The sequence below is a fragment of the Camelus bactrianus genome, chromosome 8, assembly GCF_048773025.1.
Source record: "Camelus bactrianus isolate YW-2024 breed Bactrian camel chromosome 8, ASM4877302v1, whole genome shotgun sequence".
NCBI classification, from domain to species: Eukaryota; Metazoa; Chordata; class Mammalia; order Artiodactyla; family Camelidae; genus Camelus; species Camelus bactrianus.
Window position 1 is genome coordinate 22,698,794 of NC_133546.1, and position 23,534 is coordinate 22,722,327.

The following is a 23,534-nucleotide window of genomic DNA, read 5'->3' on the forward strand; positions in this document are numbered from 1 at the left end:
CCGGGCCCCCTCCTCGCGACCTCCGGGCCCCGTGGTTCGGACGCCCCCCGCGCGCGCGCGCGCGCGCGTGAGGCCGGGGCTCTCCGCCGCTTCAGGGGGCGAGGAGGAGGCCGGGCCGCGCGCAGCCCCCTCCATACCGGGGTCGTGGGGCCGGGCCCCGGGTGTTGCATGCGGGGCGGGGCGGCCGTGAGCGGAGGCGAAGATGGAAGGTTTAACGCTGAGCGATGCGGAGCAGAAATACTACTCGGATCTCTTCTCCTACTGCGACATCGAGAGCACCAAGAAGGTGTCGGCCAACGGGCGGGTGCTGGAGCTGTTCCGGGCCGCGCAGCTGCCCAACGACGTGGTCCTCCAGGTAACGCCGCCGCCCTCCCCTCCCGCCGCGGCCGGGGGTCGGCGGGCCGCCGAGGGGTCGCTTCCCGGCGGCTCGGGCCTCCAGTCGTCTGCCTCCGTGGGGGAGGGAGTGGGCGCCGTTTCTGGAAGGGTCTGCGGTGGGCAGGTTACCCCGGGCTCCTCTGCTGCGGGCCGGGGCCGCAGGTGCCGGGGAGGCCGGGACACCCGCCGCGGTCGAGGGGAGGGGGTCGCTCTTCGGGGACAAATATCATGCAAAGATGCAGTGGGGGTGGGGGTGGGGTTTGTGTATTATCTCTGAAGAGCGTAAGTTCTGTATCTCTCGGGTGCTCCTCAGAATCTGTATTTTTCAACACTGGGAGAGCAACTTCAGATGAAGAATCTTGGGTTGTTACCATGTATTTGAATCCTAGATCCTGGTAGTATGTGCATAGGTCTTCGGATCCTGCAGAGTGGTAAAGTTATCAGTGTAGGTAAAATATTTTTAAATTCTTGAATTAACCGAGCAGACGCGATAAAGAGGGTTTTATAGATTTAGGAATCGAAGTAGCCGATTGTTTTGTTTTGTTTTGTTTGTTTTTAAGGAAACTAAATTCTTGGGGAGATTAAAAAATTTGAACTTTTAGCTTGTAGTTTGCAGGTAGATATGAAAAGAACTTTAACTATAGGATGCATGGCTGATGGAAACTGGATAGTTTTTCGATTGGCATTCGATAACATTTGGTGGAACTTGTGGATGGGGTTGGGAGATAAGTATTGAGCAACTGGAAGTCAAAGGTGCATATTAACCTCAATCAGTAGCACTAGAGGAGCAAGCAGAGTAAGTTTAAGATTTCTCTATCACGTCTGCTTTTGAAATAGAAGGCTTCTTAGAAGTTCTTATCTAATGTATATGGTGAGCATTGACGTTACTCTGTTTAATGATTCATGGCTGCTGGTAAGTCTTTTTAAACAGCATATCTGGGACAGGTTTTAAGCTTTCATCTTTGTGATGATCCAAGCCATTTATCCAGATCTTCAAAACTTACAGCTATGTGCGTAGGTATGATGTAGTGTACTGCAGAGAGCACTGTATCAGGAGCTTTCAGGCTGGGTCCTTGACTCCACTCTGTTGTTAACCAGCAGTGTGACTGTGGGCCAGGTGCTTTCACTCTTCGGCGTGAGTGTGGTTAGAATGAGAGTCAAGCTCCTTCTAACAAAAGTTCTGGGAACTGTAAAAATGTCCACACAGGCCTGTGTTTTAGAAGCTACCTGTGCATTAGCTATGGCTGAGTTGAATGAGCTCTGTCTTTTCGCATAATCTGTGTCTTTTATATTGCTTTTTAAAAATCTTGAGAGGAAAAGTAGAGTGTCTCACACACCAACAGCTAGAAGTCTCAAATTCATTCTGCTGAAAAGGAACAAAGAGTAAATATTTCAGTTTTTGCTGGCCACAATACAGTGTCTTTTTTTATTTTTTTAACCCTTTAAAAATGTAAAAACCATTCTTAGCTCAGGGGCAAACAAAACAGGGCCAGTACTTGCTGACCCCTGCTGACGCAGGACGGTGCCTCTGGGTACTGTATGCTACCCATATGGCTTTGGAGTCAGACTTACAGGAGTAGGTCTCGTCAGAACATGCTCTTTAACAATACTCTTTTTGTACAAATACTTTCAAGTAATTTAAAAACTAAAATTAAGAGGAAACCTCCCATGTTCTATTTGGCTTGTCTTTGGGGTGGGGGAACTGAAATAAACTGACTTTCATATTTTTAACAGCACTTGAAGACTTTAGGACTTTAAATATATTATTTAGGATACAAATTAGCATTAATTAACCTTTACTTGAAATATGTTTAGTCCAATTCAAGTTATGTTCATGTTGTGCTCTGTTTTGTTAACATTCAAAAATAAATTTCTATTGCCTTTTTTGTATAAAGAGAGAGCTTAAATAGCATAAATATTTCGGATTCAGCTGCAAGTTGGAAACTATAGGAACTCCCGAAAGCGGAGTTCTTGTAGCACTGGGTATCTTGAAGGCAGTTTCCTTAAAAATCGGCCTAAGACATAAAATGTGGGACAGAAGAGGAATATGGACTTAATTCCCTTATGGGAGCTTAGGATTGTCTGAAATACAGCCCTCCCTTCCTTCCTATGTGGGAAACATTTGGGCAACTCACATGTAATGTTGAGTTATTTACTTAGCGCTGGGCTAGGTATTGCAGGGCATCAAAAGAGGAGTAAGAAGCTGTTAAGGACCTTGTAAACAACAGGAATACACATGTGTAACAAAAAGCAGAATGTGAATGCCATAGGAGACGTACAAAGGAGGTACGATCGGGAAAGGCTTCCTGGCTTCATTCAGGTGGACCTTAAATTAGTATGGGAGGCTGAACAGGACATCTAGGCAGAGAAAAAACACAACCAAAGGTGGAAAGTGTAGGAAGGAGCCTTTTTGAGGACTAGCAGATAGTCGGGTTTTGCTGAAGCTAGGGTATGTTTTGGGGATAATGGAACGTAGAGTTAGAAGGAGACCACATTAGGAGATTCTGAAGAAGAGGCAGTTTCATATTTCAGTAGGCAGTGGAGACTCACTGATAGTTTTTGACTTTGAGTGAGAAAGAGAGGCCGGGGAAGGAGACTTGAGCAATGGTCCAGAATGGATCCTGGGCAGCAGCACCCAAACCAGGGTGACAACAGTGGAATAGAAAAGGAGGGGCTGTGTTATTGATGGGCTGCTCGGTAGCCACAATGTGAGGTTCTTTGTGGGACAGTATTTAATTGAAGCTCGATTATTAAGGCTGGGTGGAGAGCTTTAAACTAATTGTGAAGGTAATAAGGAGTTGTAGATTTAAGGGAAATGACTCATAAAAGCAGTGCTTTAGATCACTGCATCTGGAAGTAGAGGGAAGAAGCTGGAGACTAATTTGGAGACTGATTCTGTAGTGTGTAGAGGAAGTGGTGAGGAACTAGGCCATGGAACTCAAATGTGGATGTGGGCAAGACAAGGGGAAGGGTCATTTTGCCCCCCCAGGAGGCGTTTGGAGACATTTTCGGTTGTCATAATTGGGGGGAGGGAGCAGTTCCACTGGCATCTAGCGAATGGAGTTGAGAGATGCTTCTAAAGAGCCTACAGTGCACGGGACAGCCCCTGCCACAAGGATTTGTCTGGCCCCAAGTGCCGAGATTAAGAAAATCTGACCTGCACTCTGGGGGTGGCTGTGGGACAGAAAATGAGGCTGAAGATACAGTAGAGGTTATGAAGGTAGGCCTGGTGGGCCTGAGTTACCTAGTGATTTCTTTTTTTTTTTTTTAATCTGGTGATATTTAGATGAGAGAAGAATAGGGCAAGGGTTATTCTCTGTGGACACCACTCACATTAGAAAGGGGGCAGGAAGAGGACCTGAGTTTTAAAGAGATAATAATGAGTTTGATTTCTGGCATTTTGAGCTGGCAATGCAAATCTCCAGGAGATAGTTGGAAATGTGTGACTTGTCTGCCCTGAGTGCTGGTTCTTATAGTGAAATTCAGGTGTTTGGGGTCTTTTCTCTGCATTTCTCACCAAAGTATTTTGGGAGTAGCGGACAGGCAGCTTCTTACACTGTAGGCATGCATCTACACATCAGGGCTTTGATTGATGTAGTTTTCAGCGTTTGTTAATAAAAGTCATGAGAAGGCTGAGTCATCTGGGGAAATGAGCATAGAGAACAAAGAACAGAGGGCCAGAGCTGAAGGAGGAAGGCGCTGGCATTTATTGAGTGCCTATTATGCTCTTTTACTGGGCAGATCATTTTCATGCAAGAACTCATTTAATCCTTGCAGCAACCCTGTGAAGTGAGTATTATTGTTCATTAACTAGGAACTTGATGGGCAGAGAAGTTAAATAACTAGTTGGTGAAGAGAGTACCTCTCCCTTACTGTTCTTCCCTGCCACCTCTCAGCTCTCTCTTACTTTCACTTGTCATGTGATTGGTTTGCCCATAGTTCTTAGGAAGAGTGGAGTTTTTAAATTATTTGATTTTGAGTTATACATGGATTTCTTCCTTTGCAAAGTAAATCATTTGATGTATGATCATGTCAAGCCACTTAAGAGAAATAAGATTCTTGTAGTTGGTATCCTGGACTTTACATTACTGCAACTGTCAAGTATCTTAAGGTATGTTCATAACACTGGTTTTGGAATAGCAGAGTAAAACCTGTTCTGAGTTTAAGGGTTTGTTTTTGGGAGACAGTGTGTTAATAGACAAAGCGAATGAGCTAAAGCTTTATAGAATTAGGTTCCACGCTGGAGAGGAACAGGACTGGGGGAGCAAAATCAGGCTCATAGGATTTAATCATGAGGAATTTTGCTGTTTGCTGGGGAAGAAAATTTTCAGCAGCTTAAAAATAATCTTTTCCAGAATTATTTTATCTCCTAAACATTAGGGAAGGTATGCTATTTACTACACTAATCAGTATGCTTTTCTAGCTTTTACTTAAAGTCTCTACCTTGGGAAATGTTTCAGAACTTCATTTTGAATGCATAATAACTTGATAATAGGTTCTGGTACTAACTGTTCTTTTATCGAGGATTATAAGCAATGTACCCTGTTAATGAGGCTGAGAAAATCTTTTAATTCATTTGTGTTGAGCAATTGCTTGGTAGAATACTTGAATAACACATGAATAACACATTAATTTATTGGGTGAAAAATGATAACAATGAAACATAAACCATTTTGTCTTTTTCTTGAAATTTGCTCAATTATGTGATTTACTTATTAGTGATAGGATTAAAATAGGGAAGCAGAGCCTCATTTAATCACTGAAAGTTACAAACAATATGTCATAAGTTAATTGAAAGTTACGAACTTAAAATAAATGTCAGATTTGTTATTCTAGAGTAGTGATTTTTTTCATTTGTAATCATGAAAATAATTATAACAAACTATAAAAATAATCTTGCCTTAAACAGACACTTTATACAGCTGAAAAACATACTGTTTGTGAAAGAAGTCACACTTAATGGCTTTTTGCAGTGTCATATTTACTTAAATTTTTTTCTTCCCTATATCATACCATACTTTTAGTCTTTTTGTTTTTTCTTTTTTTTAGCCAGTAGCTGAGAGTTAGAGTCTTAGTATCTTGAGAATTCATGCTAAGCATTTTGAAAGAGCTGTAAAAGTGTGTGAGAAGTTGATGTAAGAAGCACTAAACACGAGAGGCAAGTTCCAGCCCTTACCTTGAACAGATCAGTCAACACCCGGAGTTTAGTTCTCACCATGGAAATGACTGGATTGGATTTTTCAAAGGAGAGGTTACAGTGTAAGGATGGCCACTCCGTCCAGCCACTCCCTTAAGAAAGTAGTCAGACAGACTTGAAATAAGTTGATACACTATTTTGAACCTGGAATTGATTTCTTTTGCTTCCTTTGGGAGATTCGAAGAGGAGAATCTTGCCCAGAATGCTGAAATGACTATATATATACAATAGGGAACTGATGAAAAAAGGGTTGTAAGGTCCGTGGTGCTTAGTTCTTCAAGGTGTCTGCCCAGTGGGAATTTAAAATGGATGATAAGACTTGGCATTTCTGTTGTTCTCCTCATGTATGTTTCATTTTCTGTGGCTTTTCCTGTGATAGATGCATCTTGATTTGTCTTTTCCTTCAGTCTCTGTAAGGAATTTATGTCTGATGGGTTGCATATATAGGCATGACATAAAAATCAGGATGTAATAATAACTTTGGCTCAGAAACCTTTTTATAAGTTCATACCAAATTTTGTTGCGATTTAATAAATTATAAGACTTAAAAGACTGGAAAAAAAAGTCTCTACATTTTATTTTAAGAGCTGACTCTGTTGCATTTGAGTCTGTCTTATTAATTGATGAAGCCAGAATTTATTAGATTGTATATTTCCCTCTAACCTCTTTTTTGGTTGTGGTTTCCTTTGAGACTCTGGTGCACATACTGGACATCTGCTTAGAAAACATGGTTACACAAAAGTTTGCATATAATTTGAGGTTGCCAGCCTCTCCCAACCTAGTGAAGCTCATCCTGTGGACCTCTACATTAAGACTGTTTTGAAGAAGAGCAGGCAGACCTGTGAAACACTGAGCATACGTCTTTCTTAAACCAGTTTTGTATATTTTCAGTAAATACTTCTTCGGGGTGTATATACAGTGTTGAAAAACCAGAAATCTTCCCAGTCTTCATGGATTATAACTTGTAGTAATGTTAAAAAGGGAAAGAACAGTGTATAGTTAATAGAGAACCATGTGAGACCGTGGGGACCTACTTAGGTGTAAGGGAAGGCCGCTGAGGAGACAGGGGCGGGGATGGGGAGCGAGTATGAGATGTTTCACATAGAGGGAATGAGCAAGTGAAGGGGCTGAATGGCATGTGAAGAGCTCAGTGTGTTTGAGGAAATGAAAAGCTGGAGCATTCTGGGCAAGAGGGGAGAAAGGCAGGGACCACGTACTGCAGGGCCTTGTACACAGGGATGAGGGGTTTGGATTTTAAAATGCTGAAAACTTTTATTCAGGGGAGTGGTACCATCTGAATTATACTTGTCAGAGGCTACCCTGCTGTGTAAAGAAAAGAATACTGAGGCAAGCAGAAACAGACTGGTCAGTGGATATGCAGGAATTCAGGTGGGAGGTGATGGGGGCTTAGACTAGTGAGGTGGCAGTAGGATGGAGGGGAGTGGACATACCCGAGATGGTGAGTAGGTGGGAGAAATAGGAGGACGTGATAATGGGTTGGATGTGGAGTATAAGGGTGGAGAACTCAGGAATGTTGCTGGAAGTGACTGGGAGAGGGATGGGTTTTTGAGGGGGTTTTTGTTTTATTTTGGTAGAAGGGTAGTGGTGAATTCAGGAGATTTCTTTTGTCAAATCTTAAATTTTCAGAAACCTGTGGGATTAAGTAGGCCTCTATCAGAGAGGATCAACACATATTGAGAACTCAAGAGATATTTGGCTTGTAGATGTCAGTTTGAAGATTGTCAGTGTGTTAGTGATATTCAAAGCCATGGAAAAAAGGTGAAATCACTGAAGAGGAAAATATAGAAAGGAAAGAAGGATTGGTTAGGGGTAGAACTCTGATATGCTCGCTTCAGCAGCACCTGTACTAAAACTGGGACGACACAGAAGGTCAGTGTGGCCCCTGTGCAAGGATGACATGCAGATTTGTGAAGCTTTCCATATTTTTTCATGTACATGAATTTTAAAATTATAAATATAAGCTTTTAAGAAAAGGATCGTTAACTATCAAGTTTGGCTGAGAGGTTGAAAAAATGTGGGCAGAAATATGGCCATTGGATTTGGGAGCCTAAAGGTCATCAGTGACTATGATGAGCCAATTTCATGGACTGGTAGAGATGGAAGCCAGATTTGAGTGACTTGAGGGATACATGATGGCCCAGGAACTAGCCACTGAGGGTATAGATAGCTTTTTGAAGAAGTTAAAGGAAACAGACACAGGGCCGAAGTAGAGGCATGAGGATGTAAAGGAAGTCTTTTTTATTGTTGTTTTTTGAGTATAAGGAATACTGCAGCATGATTTTAGTTGCTAGGATTAATAAAGGAAGGAAGAAAGATGAAGAGACAACTCCTTGAGAAAGCAAGAATGATCTAGACTCCTGACTACACCGGTTAACAGTTCTTTGATAGGACATGGGTTACCTCCACAAGCTTAAAAGGAGGAAGGAAGGAAGAAGCTGGATGTAGAGGCCTGTGGGTGTAGAGATTTGGTGGAGGGGAATTAGGATGCTCTAGCCTAGTGGCTTCTTCTTTTCCACAAAGGGAGGCAAGATTAACAATTTAATAGTGAGGAACAATCTGAATATGAAAGAAGAAAATCTTTCTACAGTAGCATCAAAAAGAATAAAATACTTAGGAAAAAACTTTAACAAAAAAGACACTGAGATGTCTATATTACAAACATTACTGAGAGAAATTAAGTAAGATTTAAACGAATGGGGAGTTAGTCTGTTCATAGATTGGAAGATTGAATGGTAAGATGGCACTTCTCCCCAAATTGATCTATAGAGTCAATAAAATTTGTATCAAAATTCCAGTAGACTTTTTGTAGAAATTTTCAAGCTGTTCCTAAAATTTGGAAGGAAATGCACAGGACCTAGAATAGCCAAAACAAAGTCCAGAAATTAACCCTTATATTTATTATGATCACTTGGGTTTTGAAAAAGTGCCAGAACAATTCAATGGGGAGAAGGTAGTCTGTTCAATAAATGGTGCTGGGGCAACTGAATATCTGAATGTTTAAAAAAATGGATGTAGACATGTTGTATGTATGTTACATGATACACAAAAATTATCTCAAAGTAAATCACAGACTTTGTAAATTCGTAATTGTAAAACCTAAAACCATAAAAATTTTATATGATTACATAGAAAATCTTTGTGACCTTGTGTTATGCACAGTTCTTAGATATGACACCAATTATGCATGAATCATTAAAAAAAACTGATAAATTGAACTTATTTAATGAAGTTTTAAAGCTTTTTATACTTAGGAAGATAATAAAAAAAATATAAAGACAAGCCACAGCAGAAAATATTTGCATATTACAAATTTGGTAAAGGTCTACAATCTAGAATATATATAAAGACATCTTACAACTCAATTTTAAAGAAAAAAACCAATTAAAAAATTGGCAAAAGACTTTAGTAGATAATTCACCAACGGAGATATTATGAATGGCCAGTAAGCATATGAAATGATGTTCAACATCATTTGTCATTAAGGAAATGCAAATTAAACTTCAGTGATATATTGCCACACCCCACTTAAATGACTATAAAAAGACTGACATTATGTAGTGTTGGTGTTGTGGAGAAACTGGAATCCTTATACACTACTCTTGGAAATGTAAGTGATACAGCCATTTTGGAAAAGTTTGGCTGTTTCTTAAAAAATTAAACATATGCGTACCATAAAAATCAACATTTCTACTCTTAGGAATCTACCTAACAGAAATGAAAATGTGTGCACACAAAGAATTATGAATGTCTGTTTAGCAGCAGTATTCACAATAGTCAAAAATTGGAAAGCAATCCAAATGTCCCTCAAATGGTGAATGGATAAAGAAAATACGGTATATACAATGGAATACTAATGTGTAATAAAAAGAAACAAACTATTGAAAGATGTTATAACAAAGATGAATGTCAAAAACATGAAAAGTGACAGAAGCCAAACACAAAAAGAGTACGTATTGTGTGGCTGCACTGATAAAAAATGTCTAGAAAAGGCAAACCTATACAGAAAGAATGGTGGGTACCCAAGGCCAGGGCAGGACTGGAAACACTCTGGAGGAAAATTTAGGGGGTGATAGCAAAGTTCTAAAGGTGGGATGTGGTGAGGATGCACAACTCTGTACATTTTCTTAAAACTCAGTGAATTGTACACTTACCATGGTTGAATTGTGTAATGTATAAATTATACCTCAAAGCTATAAATTAAAACTAACAATTTATAGGGTGAGGGGAATGCATGGAATGGTCATCTTGGAGAATGTGAATGTGGTAGAGAATAAAGGACCATTTGTTCTGTCTATATAATTTTAATTACAAAACCTCAGTGTAACTTAATCTGGCATTTGGTAATGGATTTGTGTTTTGAATGTCATATGAAAGGTGATATATTGGTAGATATTATGTATGGAGGAGATTGCCACATGACGATTCATTACAGCTGGCTATATTAGTATGAAGCACTAGTATTTAAATAATAATTCTGGCTTACGTTTATTCACTGCTTTCTGTATGCTGGCTCCTCATGCCTTATATGTATTAGCTTGTTTTATAAGTACATTATTTAATAGATTTAGAAGGAGCTGAAAAAAATTGTGATTTAGAATAAATGAAAACCAATTTTCATCTCTTGACTTTGAGTGGTATGCTAACTTTATATACAGTGAACTCAGGTATCTTAATTTTATGGAAAATTACAGAAATGTAATACCTCAAAAATAATGGTTTTGAAATAATCATGCCCAGTAAGTAATGATTTTAATGAAATAGTAGTTTCAATCTACAGGACCCTTCTGGTTGCTTTCTTTTATTGAAATAATTACTGTCAGTATTGTGACCCTTTTTGTAGGCTAAAAGCTTCTGTTACTTATAGGCACTGATTTGTTGTCTTTGTATCTCTAAATTGCTATATCCAACTCCAGTTTTGCAACAGTAGATAGACCTTGGGCCATGTCCACATTGTATTAATGTGCTCTTTTGGTTGAAAAAGTAGTTGCTAAGAGTGGTGATGTAAGAGTGATTATTGCTTCTTGTCTGTGGATTATGTAAAATGCTGCATGATGAAATAGAAATATCTATGTCCTTAGAAAAGAAATATTGTCTAGAAACTATTGAAGAATATTACTTTTTTTTTGATGTCCCATTGTGACTGAAAGGATCAGAGGTTTAAACTACAGAATGTTTATTGATACTGTATGTCATTAATAGTTGATTTAGAAGAATTTATATTTTTTAATGCACCTCATTATATTTCATAGAGAAGTATTTACTTATAACACCTTTGTAATTTTCTGCATCAGCAAGTATTGTGTATGGTCAAAATTGAATAGATGCAAGAATGTGACAATTCTAGATTTGAATCTCCACCTCAGTGCTTACTAAGTTTCTTGCTCTAAACAAGTAACTTAACCTCTCTTGAAGACTCCCATTTCCTTCTCTGTAGACTGAGGTTGATACCAAATCCAAAGGTTTCGGAAGACCGTGGTGAGGTAGCATGTAACATCTGCCGCAGTGCCTGGCTCTTACAGGGTGATCAGATAAGTTTCGTTCACTCAGCCTCTGCTCTACATGAGAGAACTTGTAATTTATAGGATCTTGGCTTTCATAGTAGTAAAAATCTCTCCATTGTTCTTCAAACTTAGCTTTATATCTTTGTTGTTTTCGTTACATTGAACTTAATACACTGCCCCCAATCCTTTGATCCTATCAATAATGCCTTGTGTTTCTCCCTTTTACTGTGTAATTAGAGGATTTGTCCTCCTGAAGTGAAGTTTACCACCTAAAGACTAAAATAAAGGATGACTCTGAGGTTTTGAGCTTACATGGCTTGCAGAATGGTGATAACCATTAACAGAAATAAAGAAGTGAGGAAGAGGGGGGCTGGTTTTGTTGGAGGCAGTGTGCTGAATTTGAATGTGCTGAGTGAGATGTCATGTTCAGTCCATCTGGGCAGCAAGGTTCAGTGGGCTTGAGAGTAGTGGCTGGGTGGCTTTAGAAGCTTGTGCAGCCTTGATAGTGGCTCCTGAATGAGGCCATTCACTGGAAATGAGGAATGTAAACTTAACTTACTACATTTGCAGTGTCCTTTCAGAGTAGATGGTAAATTGCACTTTAGTGTAGAGATTTAGGTATTCTCACTTATGACCTCAAAATTTTTCTGAAACTATCTTGAGATTGTTAGGAAGGCAAGGTGGGTGAGAAAGTGTAATGTCGCCTTACCTGAACTTAGTCCAGCCTCCAGAGAGTTGTACCTTGGATATTAAACCCAAAAGGCTTTTGCACGTTTAAAGTACAAGGTTTTAGATGTTTGCAAGCAACCTCCAAAGGAAAGTAATTGCATTTAGCTGAGGAATGAGCCTCAGACCTAGAAGAGTTCTAGCCTACCCTTTGTCATCAACATCGCACTGCAGCTTTGTGCTTCTCATTTAACACAAGATCTCTTTTAATCTTTATAATATAAGCCTGCCAAATATTGTTATCCCCATTTCATTAATAAGAAATTAGATGCTCTTATGATACTCAAGAATTGATAGATTTTTGAAGATGTGTGGATAAATTCCTAGAAGGTGAGTTATCTTGTAGCACTGTACCATTTCTTTAGCAATGGTTCTATTGAATTCTGCTTTCCATATATTCATAATATTTTTTTCTATTTAATATAATATCCATTGATTACATTATTCATGAATTCAGCAAATACTATTAAACACCTGTTTTGTATCAGGGTTTGTACCAGGGGCACAGGGTACAAACCTGCCCTTCTAGAAAACTCAATCTTTCTCCTAAGCTCTAAAAATCTAGCAGGGATTACTGTTCCTATCTGGTTCATGACTGTATCTCTGGTGCATTGTTGGTAGTTAATATTTGCTGAGTATTGAATTAGTGAACCTGGGTTTACCCTTTTTTCCCCTCAAAAGTATATTTACTTATCACTAACTTGAACATATATTGCACCCAATTCAAATCATAATAGTAATAATAAATGCTGGTATGGTGCCCACTATATGCCAAGTGCTGTTCGCACCCCTTTACAAATATTAATTCATTTAACTCTCATTGTTGTGAAGTGGGTACAGTTCATTATCCCTGCTTTTTTTTTTTTTTTTTAATGGAAATACATGGGATTGAACCCAGGACCTGTGCATGCTAAGCATGTGCTTTACCACTGAGCTATTACCCTTCTCCCATCCCTGCTTTTAAAATGAAGATAAAGAAAAGACAAGTAACTTCTCCAAGATCACACAGCTAGTAAGTGGTAGAGCTGGGATTTAAGTAGTCCTTTTTTTTAAACCACTGTGCTTCCTAAATGTTGTATGATTAAATACTTATTATCCCACTTCCATGCTCATATCTTACTCTCTAACATCTCTCTTAAATATTCTAAATTCCCAAATCTCTTCTTTAAAGTTATCTGACATTTACAAATCACACTGAGGGCCCCACACCGGCTTGTGGAGTCCCTGTACCACTGTGAATCTTGTTATAACAGTTATAACAGTCCTGTTTACCCATGTCTTTCAGCATCATAGTCTTGGAACAGTTTGTAAATACAACTTGAAAATAGGTCCTTCTGCTACATTTACTTAGATACCACTGATTATTTTCAGTAGTTTGCTAAGTAAATTAGTAATTTTATTAAAAGGACAAAATTTTAAACTTTATATAAAACCCAAAGACACGAGTAATGTTCTAAAAGGTGGTTAAACAGAATACTTTAATCTGCTAAAGCAAAGTCAGCATCTCCTCTAGAAAATCTAAGTAATATTAATTTGTTTGACTTTTCTGAGGACCTTCTCCAGAGGACTGAAACTTGGGAGAAAGTTCCTGGCAACGTGGTTTGGATCTCCTTAGCATAGGAGTGGCAGTTTATGAATATGATCAGCCAGGTATGAATTTGTGGAATGAAAGGGAAGGAGAGCAAAAAGAAGCCTGAGGTGGCTGCTTGCGGCATTATAGGGACATGAGCAGAGAAATAAGGAAAGAGCGTCATGGAGAGGTCATCTGTCATGTGCTCCCAAACTCAAAATTGGGTTCCATGGAGGTATGAGCAGAAGTCGGACTGCTTCCTAACAGCTTGGTGCCGTGCTCTTCCAGCAGTGTTTTCTATTTAGACTTTTCACTAATTCATGCTTGATTTTTCTTTTAAATTCTCTGTACTGTTACTAAGGTTTTATTTATTTTTTCCTTAGGATCCAGAGCAAATCCTTCTCTTGATGAGTTCTCTATATTGAGATATTTGCAAACTGACTCCTTTTTTTTTTTTTTTAAGTTCTTTAGTTTCCTTCACAGTTTTTATCCCAGGTGTAATATTTACCTAAATAATCTGGATCATCAAGGAAAATCTTGATATTCACAAAAGATAATGTTGTATTGTTCTTCATGGAATTAGAAAGATATTTAAAATAATGATTCGAAAAACTTTATAAAATACCACTTTTGTTTTTAGTTTGACATCCTACTTTTTTGAATTTTCCCCTAATCCTCCCAACCAGATAACCCCCTTTCTGTAATATTCCCACACTGTTTATACGTTTGTACTTGTGTATAGCTTGTACTTTTTAGCCTCCTGTTTGTGTGTATACGTCATCCTTGATCGGTGACAAGCAGTTTGAGGGCAAGTGTTAGCTTATCCTTGTTTGTTTTCCTCAGATCACTCTGCTTATGATAGGCACCCAGATCTTACTGGACTGGTTAATTGGTGTTTCAGGGCTTCACTCCTCATCAGTACATTGGTGAGTCCTATCATACCACTTAAAAAATTCCAAACAACAAGGAATGGGCCTTTTTGAACAACGTGAAACCTCTGAGACCTGACTGTATAGACCTTTCAATTAGACTGTGAGTAAGTAGCTAATACTTTTGAAGTTATTTAAGTGACTTTAGTCAGATATAGTGAACATGCTTATTTATAACTTTTAGGTATTGTTCTTTTAATTTTTATTTTTAAAGGTATAGTTCACTTTAGTGGTAAACTTCTGCCTTTCAGAGGTATAATTGCTAATTCTTGAACATGACAATAAACAAATAGTGGTAGGTAAGTAACCTAAATAAGGAAACAGGTCAAAAGCTTCTAACTTAATTTAGTTGACTCTTTGGAGGAAAGAATAGCATTCTCATAAAATGCACGGTGATAGGGAGAGCATATCACATCTGAGTAGTCATGCCTACCCAGCCTTAAAAGTTCTCTCCCAGCTCACTCCCGCATCTCATAGTCCTGTTCCTGATTATTCTTCTAACATGGACTTTGTGTTCTAACCCAGCAAATCTGTTTTCTGTTTCTCACACAGTTACTTGTTCTTTGTTAGCTTTTTTTCCCATGATGTTACTTTCTTTATCTGCAGTACCCTCCCCCAGCTTCCATGCTTCCATCCTCCCTCTTTTTCAAAACATGACTTAGCTTTTGTATGCTTTGGAAATCCAATGTGAACAACGTGACCTTCACTCTGACACTCTCATTTGCCTCTTACTTGTCTTTTTGTATGTTTTTTGCCCTGTTACTGCATTTTACTCATTTATGTCATTGCTTAACTGCCTTTCCAGTATATTTATATCCCAACAATATTGAAAGCAAACTGAATAAAATTCAGGTTTCTTTTCATTCATGAGTTCATGATATCTAGAGCAGCAAAAGCACATGGTAGATGTTCAGAAAACAGAACTAGCTTTTTAGGGAAGCCAGTTGCTTAGCTTTGCTATTGCTGTGCGTGCTTAAACGTGATTGGGTTGATGAATTAAGGCAGTTCTGGGCGCCTCACCCAGGGAAGTAAAAAGTGGGGGTGGTGAAGCTTGCAGCCTTGGATGTTTCAGTGCTAGTGTGATGGGTCCTCTCTCCCCACCCCAATCAACATTCTGGGCATGAGAGGAGAAGGAGGCGGCAGGAACAGGAACAAACAGCACAGAGTTCTCTGAGTTCTGACTTTGCTGCTTTGTTGACTGACATTGCCAGTGCCCCCTCCCTCCCTTTCAGAATCTTTTTCCCCTATCCCTTTTTTTGTAGCAGAGTGTGAAAAGCTTTCAAAAGAAGCAAAACTAGGAATTTATTGGCAACTACAATAAATTATGGTAGAATCTGGGTATCTTGAAACTATAGCATGTATTTTCTTCATAAGATGTAATAAAGCACAGCTTCTGTCCAATTCCAGTGTACCTGGCTGAAAGGAGAAGACCACAGACCCATTTAGAGGTGAGGGTGCTGGGCGTGCTCACATGTCACCACACAGCGATGGCACGTCCCCTAGCGCAGCCACTGAGGTTTGTGCCACATCAGAATTACAGATGATACTATTGCCATCGTCAGTGTAAATCTCACCGGACAGTAGAAACTGCTCATGTTACACCTCTGAAACCTAAGAGCTTGCTGTATTCTGTGCCTGCCCTCAGGAAGCTAAGGATTTAATCATAGCCGGAGAAAGAAAGTTCATGGTTAGGTTTTCTGTTACTACCCACAGTTTTAAACCCTGAGAGATACAGATCTTTTACTTCCCTAAACACATTTCTGTAAATTCCCCCTAAGACTTGTTTCTGGAATGAATCCAAACGTAAGTGTCTCTCACTTGCACCTAACAAATGGCAAAAAAAGGCATTGTCATAGTTACCAGATGTCTTATATCATGGTTACTTTGTACAGTGTTTCTTCTTGCGTCCTGTGGTACTCATTTGACCCTGCGCACCCATCTAGCTGCCTTCCTATTTTTCTTCTTCCTTTTACTGACAAATAGCAAGTAACCTGGATTTCTTCTTCACTGTCTGTACCCTCCCTACCCTCCTTAAGCACTAGTAACCTAACTTCTGTCCCTCCCACCTTACCCCTTAAAAAAAAAATTCTTAAAATTCATCCTTATCCTAGTCACCAAATTCAGTAATCTTTTCTTAGATCTTTATTCTGTTTTACCACCTCCCTTGCAATTGACACTGAATTACTTCTTGGTGGATATTCTCTCTGTTTGTTTGCTGTGATGCTTAATTATTATATGTTCTTATATGTCTTTATATCCCATCTTTCTACTGTGTCCCTTTCTCTTGATTAGGGTCAGCTTTGACTCCTTTTCTTATATTCAGCCTACGAAGTCCTTCAAATTTTCTTTCTCTGCAAGTCTCAGCTAATCATCCTTCTTTGTCCTTTGCATAAATTCGTTTCTGAGCTCTGATCACCTTACTGTTAAACTACTACAGTAGCCTCTTCAGTCTTAACTAATTTTCTCTAATTGCTAAAGAACAAAAAAGTGAATTTCTAAAAAAAAAAAGTGACACTTTTCAGAAATGCTCAGTAAAGATTAGTCTGGCATTTAGAACCCTCACCATCCAGCGTGGTCCAATTTATTACCTCGCTGTCACTGCAGCCCCTACCCGACCTGTTGACCCTCCACCCTACCCCCAGCTAGAAATCCCATCTTGTTTTGACTTACCCAGAACCTGCCCTTTCTTTAAGATCCAGATCAGCCCCCCAGCCCCAGTAAATATTTCCAACCCATGGTAACTGCTCTCTAATTTTCGTAGAAACAAGTATTAATTGTATAGCACCTATTATGAGTCAGGCATTGAGCTATTTGACATATGTTTAATTTTAAACTTAGAGAACAGGTATTATTTCCATTTTGTAGCTGAGAAGCCTGGGACTTCAGAGGCTACATGCTCGACACAAGCTGGGATTCAAATCCATTTCCATCAGATGACAAAACTTACAGCCTTATATGATAGTTTCTCTTTTCAATTATATGTTAAGTTTACAACTAGGTTAGAAGTTCCTCGAGAACAGGGGATGTGAGTTAGAACTTCAGTGCCTCCCAGGGCCCACTATGTACTTGAACATTGTGCGTACTTAAGAGGAGAACATTTTGATGAGGCTGAGGCGTTTCTCTAATGCTACTAATTATAACAGTCTGCCTCCTTTTTGTGTTAGAGCTTTCTCTGAAATGTTGTGAATACACGAGAGTCTGCAGACATGGCTGCATACTTGAATTAAGGGGAGGCAGTAGAGCAGCCTTGAAATTTGTTTCCGAGGATAAGATATGTGAAAGCACATAGTGAGAAAGCTACTCCTTTTCAGTTGTTTTTCAAATCTGGTTAAGGAGAAAGTTTCAGTTTGGTACTGTAAGTTTTTAACACCTTTCTAACACAGGTAACTCTCTTAATAAAGAACAGGTAGGCCTTGAGATAGCGCTGCCTGCAGAATATGCTTGTGGCTGTTTGGCTGAAATTAAATGGCAGTTTTGTTTTCATTGAATTTATTATTGTTTTTTGTTATTTTCTATTTCAAGTGATACTTAGTTTCCATTTATATAGTAAACAAGTTCCTTTTAAAATAAATTTATCAAGTTTTTTAAAAGTGTCTTGATTTAAGGAAGAAATGTTAACAACATAATAGCACAAGTGGCCTGTGGACGTGGCAGAGCTTGTGAAGGTGGTATGCAGGTATCTGAAGTCTGGGAAACCCTGGCATAGTGGAAAAAGCCAGGCTTCGGAGTTTCACAAGGCTGAGTTCCTATCTTAGCCCTGCCGATTTCTCTCTGTGACCTTGGGCAAGGATTTTCTCTTTGTCTTATTATTTTGATTTATAAAATGAATGTAACAATGCCTACCTTTTAGGTTATTTGAGGATTGTCTTAAATAAGTATTAGTTACCACTCAAATATTAGCCTTTTCATCATGAATTTTGTTAATTTGTTTATTTTTTATTTCCTCATTTGGTCAACTAAAAATCTTCAATAGAATTTTTTAAATGCAGTTTAATTCTTAGTATTTCTTACCCTTAAGCAGGTATTTCACTGCCTTGGGCTTTTGTTTCTCTGGGCATTGGAGAATATTTGAGAATAATATAGCACTTGTAGAGAGTTGTTTTGAGGACTAAACTAATTCATAAAATACCTAGACTAGAATAGTGCCTGGTATTTGGAGCAGTGCTACATAGCTGTTAGCTGTTACTGTTATTGTTTCCTTAGAAAGGATGTCGTTTTTTGGAAGATCCTGAGGCTCTTTTTCCCCTTTGTTCTTACCATCGTGAGTTGGAGATGGAAGGTGTTCTGTGATATTTATGTGTATTCATTAAGCATCTACTGAGTGTACAGCATCTTGGTACTAGGATCATTGTAAAGCAGCAAGGGAGAATAAGGACGTCTTCAGCAAAAGTGCTGTGAGCGACCCACACCTATAATTATTGCAGCATGCAGTTAAAGAAACATAAAGGAAGACTGATAAACCCAGAGGACTGAGGGATCTGATGTTGAATCGTTATGAACTTGTATATGTTACAGCATTTTCTAATTGAGTAAAATGTCATGGAACAATTTGTGTGTGTGTGTGTGTGTGTGTGTGTATATATATATGTGTGTATATAGATATATTTATATATATGTATATAATTTATCAGCATTTCTTTAAGGCAGTCCCTTGGGTTCATATTAGTTGAATGGTTTTATTTACTACATTTTTGCTCTTCAGTTTTATCTATTTTTGTAAGATACAACTGGTTTCAGGACAAGTAGTGTTTGTTTTTTATTCTGTGGTTTGTGTTCTTAAAATGTTGGTCATAAAACACATGTAGTAAACCAAGTCATTTTTCTGTTTTTCTTGAGTAATTAAATTGGTACTCTTTCTAGAGAGGGGAAAATTGACTCTACAATATAATAAACTAGAGTACAGAAAGTTTTTCATTATCAAATATTTAACACAAAATTATGATAAAACACTCATTTACAAAATAAAAATACTGATGCTTGAATTTCACATCAGATGTTCCTTTGGAGCTAGATTTATAGGATAAGGTTTAGTAATAAATGACTTAATTATTCCTACTTAAATTCCCAACACAATGAATTTAACTTTGTGTATTTTTGCTCAGCATAGCAATTTGTACTTAAATATGTGTCATTTTTTTAAAGGAAGTATGTAGCTAATCTATGTCTGGCACTTTGGCAGAAACAGGTTTTTGAAAATTAGATGTTTTCAGAGGGTAGTTCATGTAATTACAGACTTGATACAAAATTTTCATTCAGAGAAATAATGTTTATACTAGAAGGGATCTTAGAGGTAGAAGCCAACCCTTTCTTTTTACTCAGGATATGTAATGTAACTGAGATGTGTTATGTAACTTACCTATATTCAGATAGCAAGCAATTATCAAAACTTGATTCTGTGGCCTACCCACCAAAGCTAAGAACTCTTGTTTTATGATGTAACGTAGTAGAACTTTGGTGAAATACAATTTACCGCTAGGAAAATATGATCCTTTATAAAATAATGTGGGGTTAAGAGCATGGGTTTCGATTCAAATTCTGTTACTTGCTGTGTGTCCTTGAACAGGCTCACCAGTGTATCAGTTTTCTCATTTGGAAAAAAGTACCTACCTCATAAGGTTGTTAGGGTGATTATATTAGTTAATATGTTACTGAGCTTGGACTAGTACCTGACACATTGCATATACACCATTGCTGTTAGCTAGTATCATAGCCGTCATCATTACTGTCATCATCCTCTCCCTGTAATAACCTGCAGTTGCCCACAGCACAGGTTGGAACATTATACCCAAGTGTGGAATAAATGGGTTTCACTTCATCACACATAATAGGAATCTTCCAGGCCCATGTTTTATTGACACCTGGCCAGTAGTAAAGAATATGTTCAGGAGACGATATCACAGGTGCTTAACCATGTTCACTCCGACTCTACTCCCTGAGCGCAGACACCTCAGAATTCTACTCTAAGAATAGAAACGTTTATGAAAAATCATAGGCTTCTAGTCCTGCCAGTAAAGGAGCAATAGTGGTAACCATAGTGCGGTAGGAAAGAACACGCCCTGGAGCCCCTACTTCCTTTGACCACGGTGGGTTACTCCACCTCTTTGCTTTAGTTTTCTCATCTGTAAAATAGTGATAAAAGTCTCTGTCTTTCAGGGATAAAAGTTTGTTATGAAGACTAAACGAGCTAATTAATAAAGTGCTGACTTAGTATGATGCCTGGCCCACAGTGTTTAAATGTTTAACTTTTGTTATTTGTTAAAAATTTCCGATAAACTAGAGTTGCTGTGGCTCTAGAATAGTCAGGCCTCCATGTAGGAAAAATAAAGGGGTTTAATGACTAGTTCCTGAAAAGTACTACTTAGTTAAGTTTAGTATTTAATATGGCATATTGTAAGGGAATGGGTTTTAAGTGTTGGCTTTTCCTGTCACCTCTGCATCTTATTGGTTAAATGGGATCATTTATCTTTAAAGGTGCTTTAGAAGGGTATTTACAAGCCTGGGTTAGCTTGATGCTATCCTGGCTTATGCCTCTTCTCCAGGCATAATTATAAATGGTGCCCCCCTCTCACTCTTGCATATGTCTCAGGTTGAATGTAAACTTTATGGTCAACCTAAATATAGTTTATTGCCCAGATTTATTTTACTAGATTACCTCCGTGCCTCAATAATATTTCTAAAGGCATGTACTACTATTTTAAGCTTTAGTTTTAGATGGTTGTGGGATTTTTCAAATCATTTTTGCATTTTAATTTTTTATCCTTTCTTTAGTCTATTTCAGTTTTTAAGTGTTTTTGTTGTTAATGTAATATAAAAATTATTTTAATTGGTATGTGAAGATTTCAACTACCAATAAACTTTATAAGCAGTCATAATTTTTCATATCAGAGTCCTTACAGTTGAGGCTGTCAGAAGTGTTTATTTGTTTAGATAACTTGTGACTGTGACACTGATTATGAGCAGTGAAATATTTATTGGTCTGTATTCACCACTCTTAACCGTAGTGGACTGTCAAAGGGAGTTTATATTGCCCAAAGCAAGTGAACTTTATAAGGAATTAGAAATCTGATACTGCGAAAATGAGTATCTTTAAGTACATATACCATTTAGAAATTCAAGTCAAGAACTCCATAAACTTTTAAAATCTACCTGTGTCCTTTTTTATGTTAATTATTTAACTCAGTACATCTTTTGTCGTACCTTATTTAGCATGTAGGATAAAATCTGCCTTCCAAATACTAAGAAGCTTCTGGGTCCTGTTGCAGCAATCTGTATTATTATAGTCTGTCTTTAATGAATTGCTATGATACTATTAGTAAGGGAAAAAATCATGTGTAATGAATTTGAACTTTTTCTCTTTTACTGGAGACATTTGTAGTTTTTCTTTATATTGAAGGATATACCTTTTGCAAATACTTGTAGTGTAGAAAGGAGATTATCTTATTCATTACTTACCTGATATTTCAGTCCCTGATATATAGTGAGGGCTCAAGAAAAGTCCAGTGTTGCTGTTTAGCTAAAGTATTTATGCCAATTTTTATACATTTCTTATTTTTGAGGTGGTCTGTCAAATAATGTGTGCCATTTGTCAACAATGTATAGACAGTTTTAAAATTTTATCTAAAGACATACTGTTGGGGAAAGACTCGGAGAATTCATCCTTAACTGAGATAAGAAAGTGGTTGAAATGTAAAATGAAAGTTATGCGTGAAGATATGGGTGAAAGGAAGAAAAGAATCACGAGAATGCCTGTTCATTTACATAAGTGTTAAGATAAAATCATAGCAGGAGAAGGCAAAGATGCCATGTGGTCTTGAACTGCAAACTTGAAATCAAAGATCATTTGAATTGTATAAGCAAAGCAAAAAAATTAAAGGATTTGGATAAGAAAGTAATATAGTGAAAGTGAAATTAGATACTTGCCCCAGTACAACAGCTAAGTATCTTGAAAGGGTTAGTAAGATTGCATTTCACTTTAGACCTGAGTTTAGTAGAGAATTAATGGTGGAGTTGGTCACAAAGTGATAGCTAGAGTCATTTAGGAATGCAAACATTCTTCATGAGTGCAGGAATGGATGAGTTACCCACTTATTTGTTTGACTGTTAAGTATTTAAATTGTTTTTGTAACAAAAGAAAATACTAGAGATTAATGTGTCCACATACCTTGTAAACAAGTTAAACATACTTCGTTGACAGCAGTATTTGAAAGGAAATTAAGTCATGTTGGAATGATTGGGCTTTGATGTATGCCCCTGTCTCCTTTGCCATTAACTTTTTTTTCCTTCATCTTTTCTGCTTGCCACAATGTACTGCAGCAAAGATGATATCCTAGAGAGTGTGCATGCATCATATGTAATCCACACTACGTTGAACAAAGCAGACTGTGTTCGTTATTAGAAAATACTTTATTTTTAAAGAACTGGTAAAAATGATCTTTCCGAGTAAGAAAGATTTAATTCAAATGAAGACCTAAGAGAGTGACTTTGGTAAATCAGGAGGATATGGGAACCATGGGGGAGCAGTTCCCTTCAGCACTAAGTACCTGCCATGGCAAAATACAGTGCTAGATCTTGGAGTGGGTTCCAGGATGACTAAGTCATAGTCTCTGCCCTCAAGGAACTTAGTGGAGGAGGTATCAGGAGTGTGTGGTGTGGTTAACATAATTCACAGATAACTCAAGTACTCAAATGGTAGAAGCTGGAGTACTAACACAAAGAAAGAAAAAGTCATTTGCTTATGGAGTAGAAAGGATAGAAAATGTTACAGGAAGGAGAAGGCTCTTGTGGGTTGTGAAGGAAGGGTAAAATTTTAATAGGCAGGTAGATTAGAGAAGGATCTAGTGAGAGAGAAAAGCACAGCTATGGAGATCAGAGAGCCCAGTCTAGATAGACCGAAGCAAGACTAGGAAGGAAGTTTGGGGCTATTTTATGGAGAGTCTTGAATGCTGAATTTACTAGTTTGTTCTTTAAATATAATAAACATTATTTGGAGCTTCATTTTAGGATTTTTAATCTGGTGGTCTGTGTATAGGAGTGGAAAGAGAATGCAGCAAAGTTGATTCAAAAATACTTCATTCATTCATCCACCCAACAAAAGTATATTGATACTGTGCATCGGGAATTGTTCTAAATCTGGGAATATAAGAGATTTTTCCTGTTTTTTGGAGTCTCATTCTTTTGGGAGATGTTGACAATACACAGGTAAACAGTAGGATACT

At 38.0% G+C, this 23,534-nt stretch overlaps 1 protein-coding gene and 1 non-coding gene across 6 annotated transcripts in view; both read left to right on the forward strand.

The window, feature by feature from the left end:
* The first annotated feature begins 202 nt into the window (after positions 1 to 202).
* Positions 203 to 23,534, forward strand: part of REPS1 (RALBP1 associated Eps domain containing 1) — a 71,381-nt gene continuing 48,049 nt past the window's right edge. For 4 of the 5 annotated variants that reach the window (XM_074368267.1, XM_074368268.1, XM_074368269.1 and 1 more), the window contains exon 1: positions 203 to 355. In XM_074368267.1, coding sequence (XP_074224368.1) covers positions 203 to 355 — 153 coding nt within the window. Of the gene's footprint in view, positions 356 to 1,228; positions 1,289 to 23,534 lie in introns of those variants that run through there. The other variant, XM_045524393.2, reaches the window with a different exon arrangement.
* On the forward strand, positions 7,416 to 7,520 carry LOC123619858 (U6 spliceosomal RNA). The gene has a single exon (XR_006728598.2). It is a non-coding gene; the product is annotated as a U6 spliceosomal RNA (small nuclear RNA).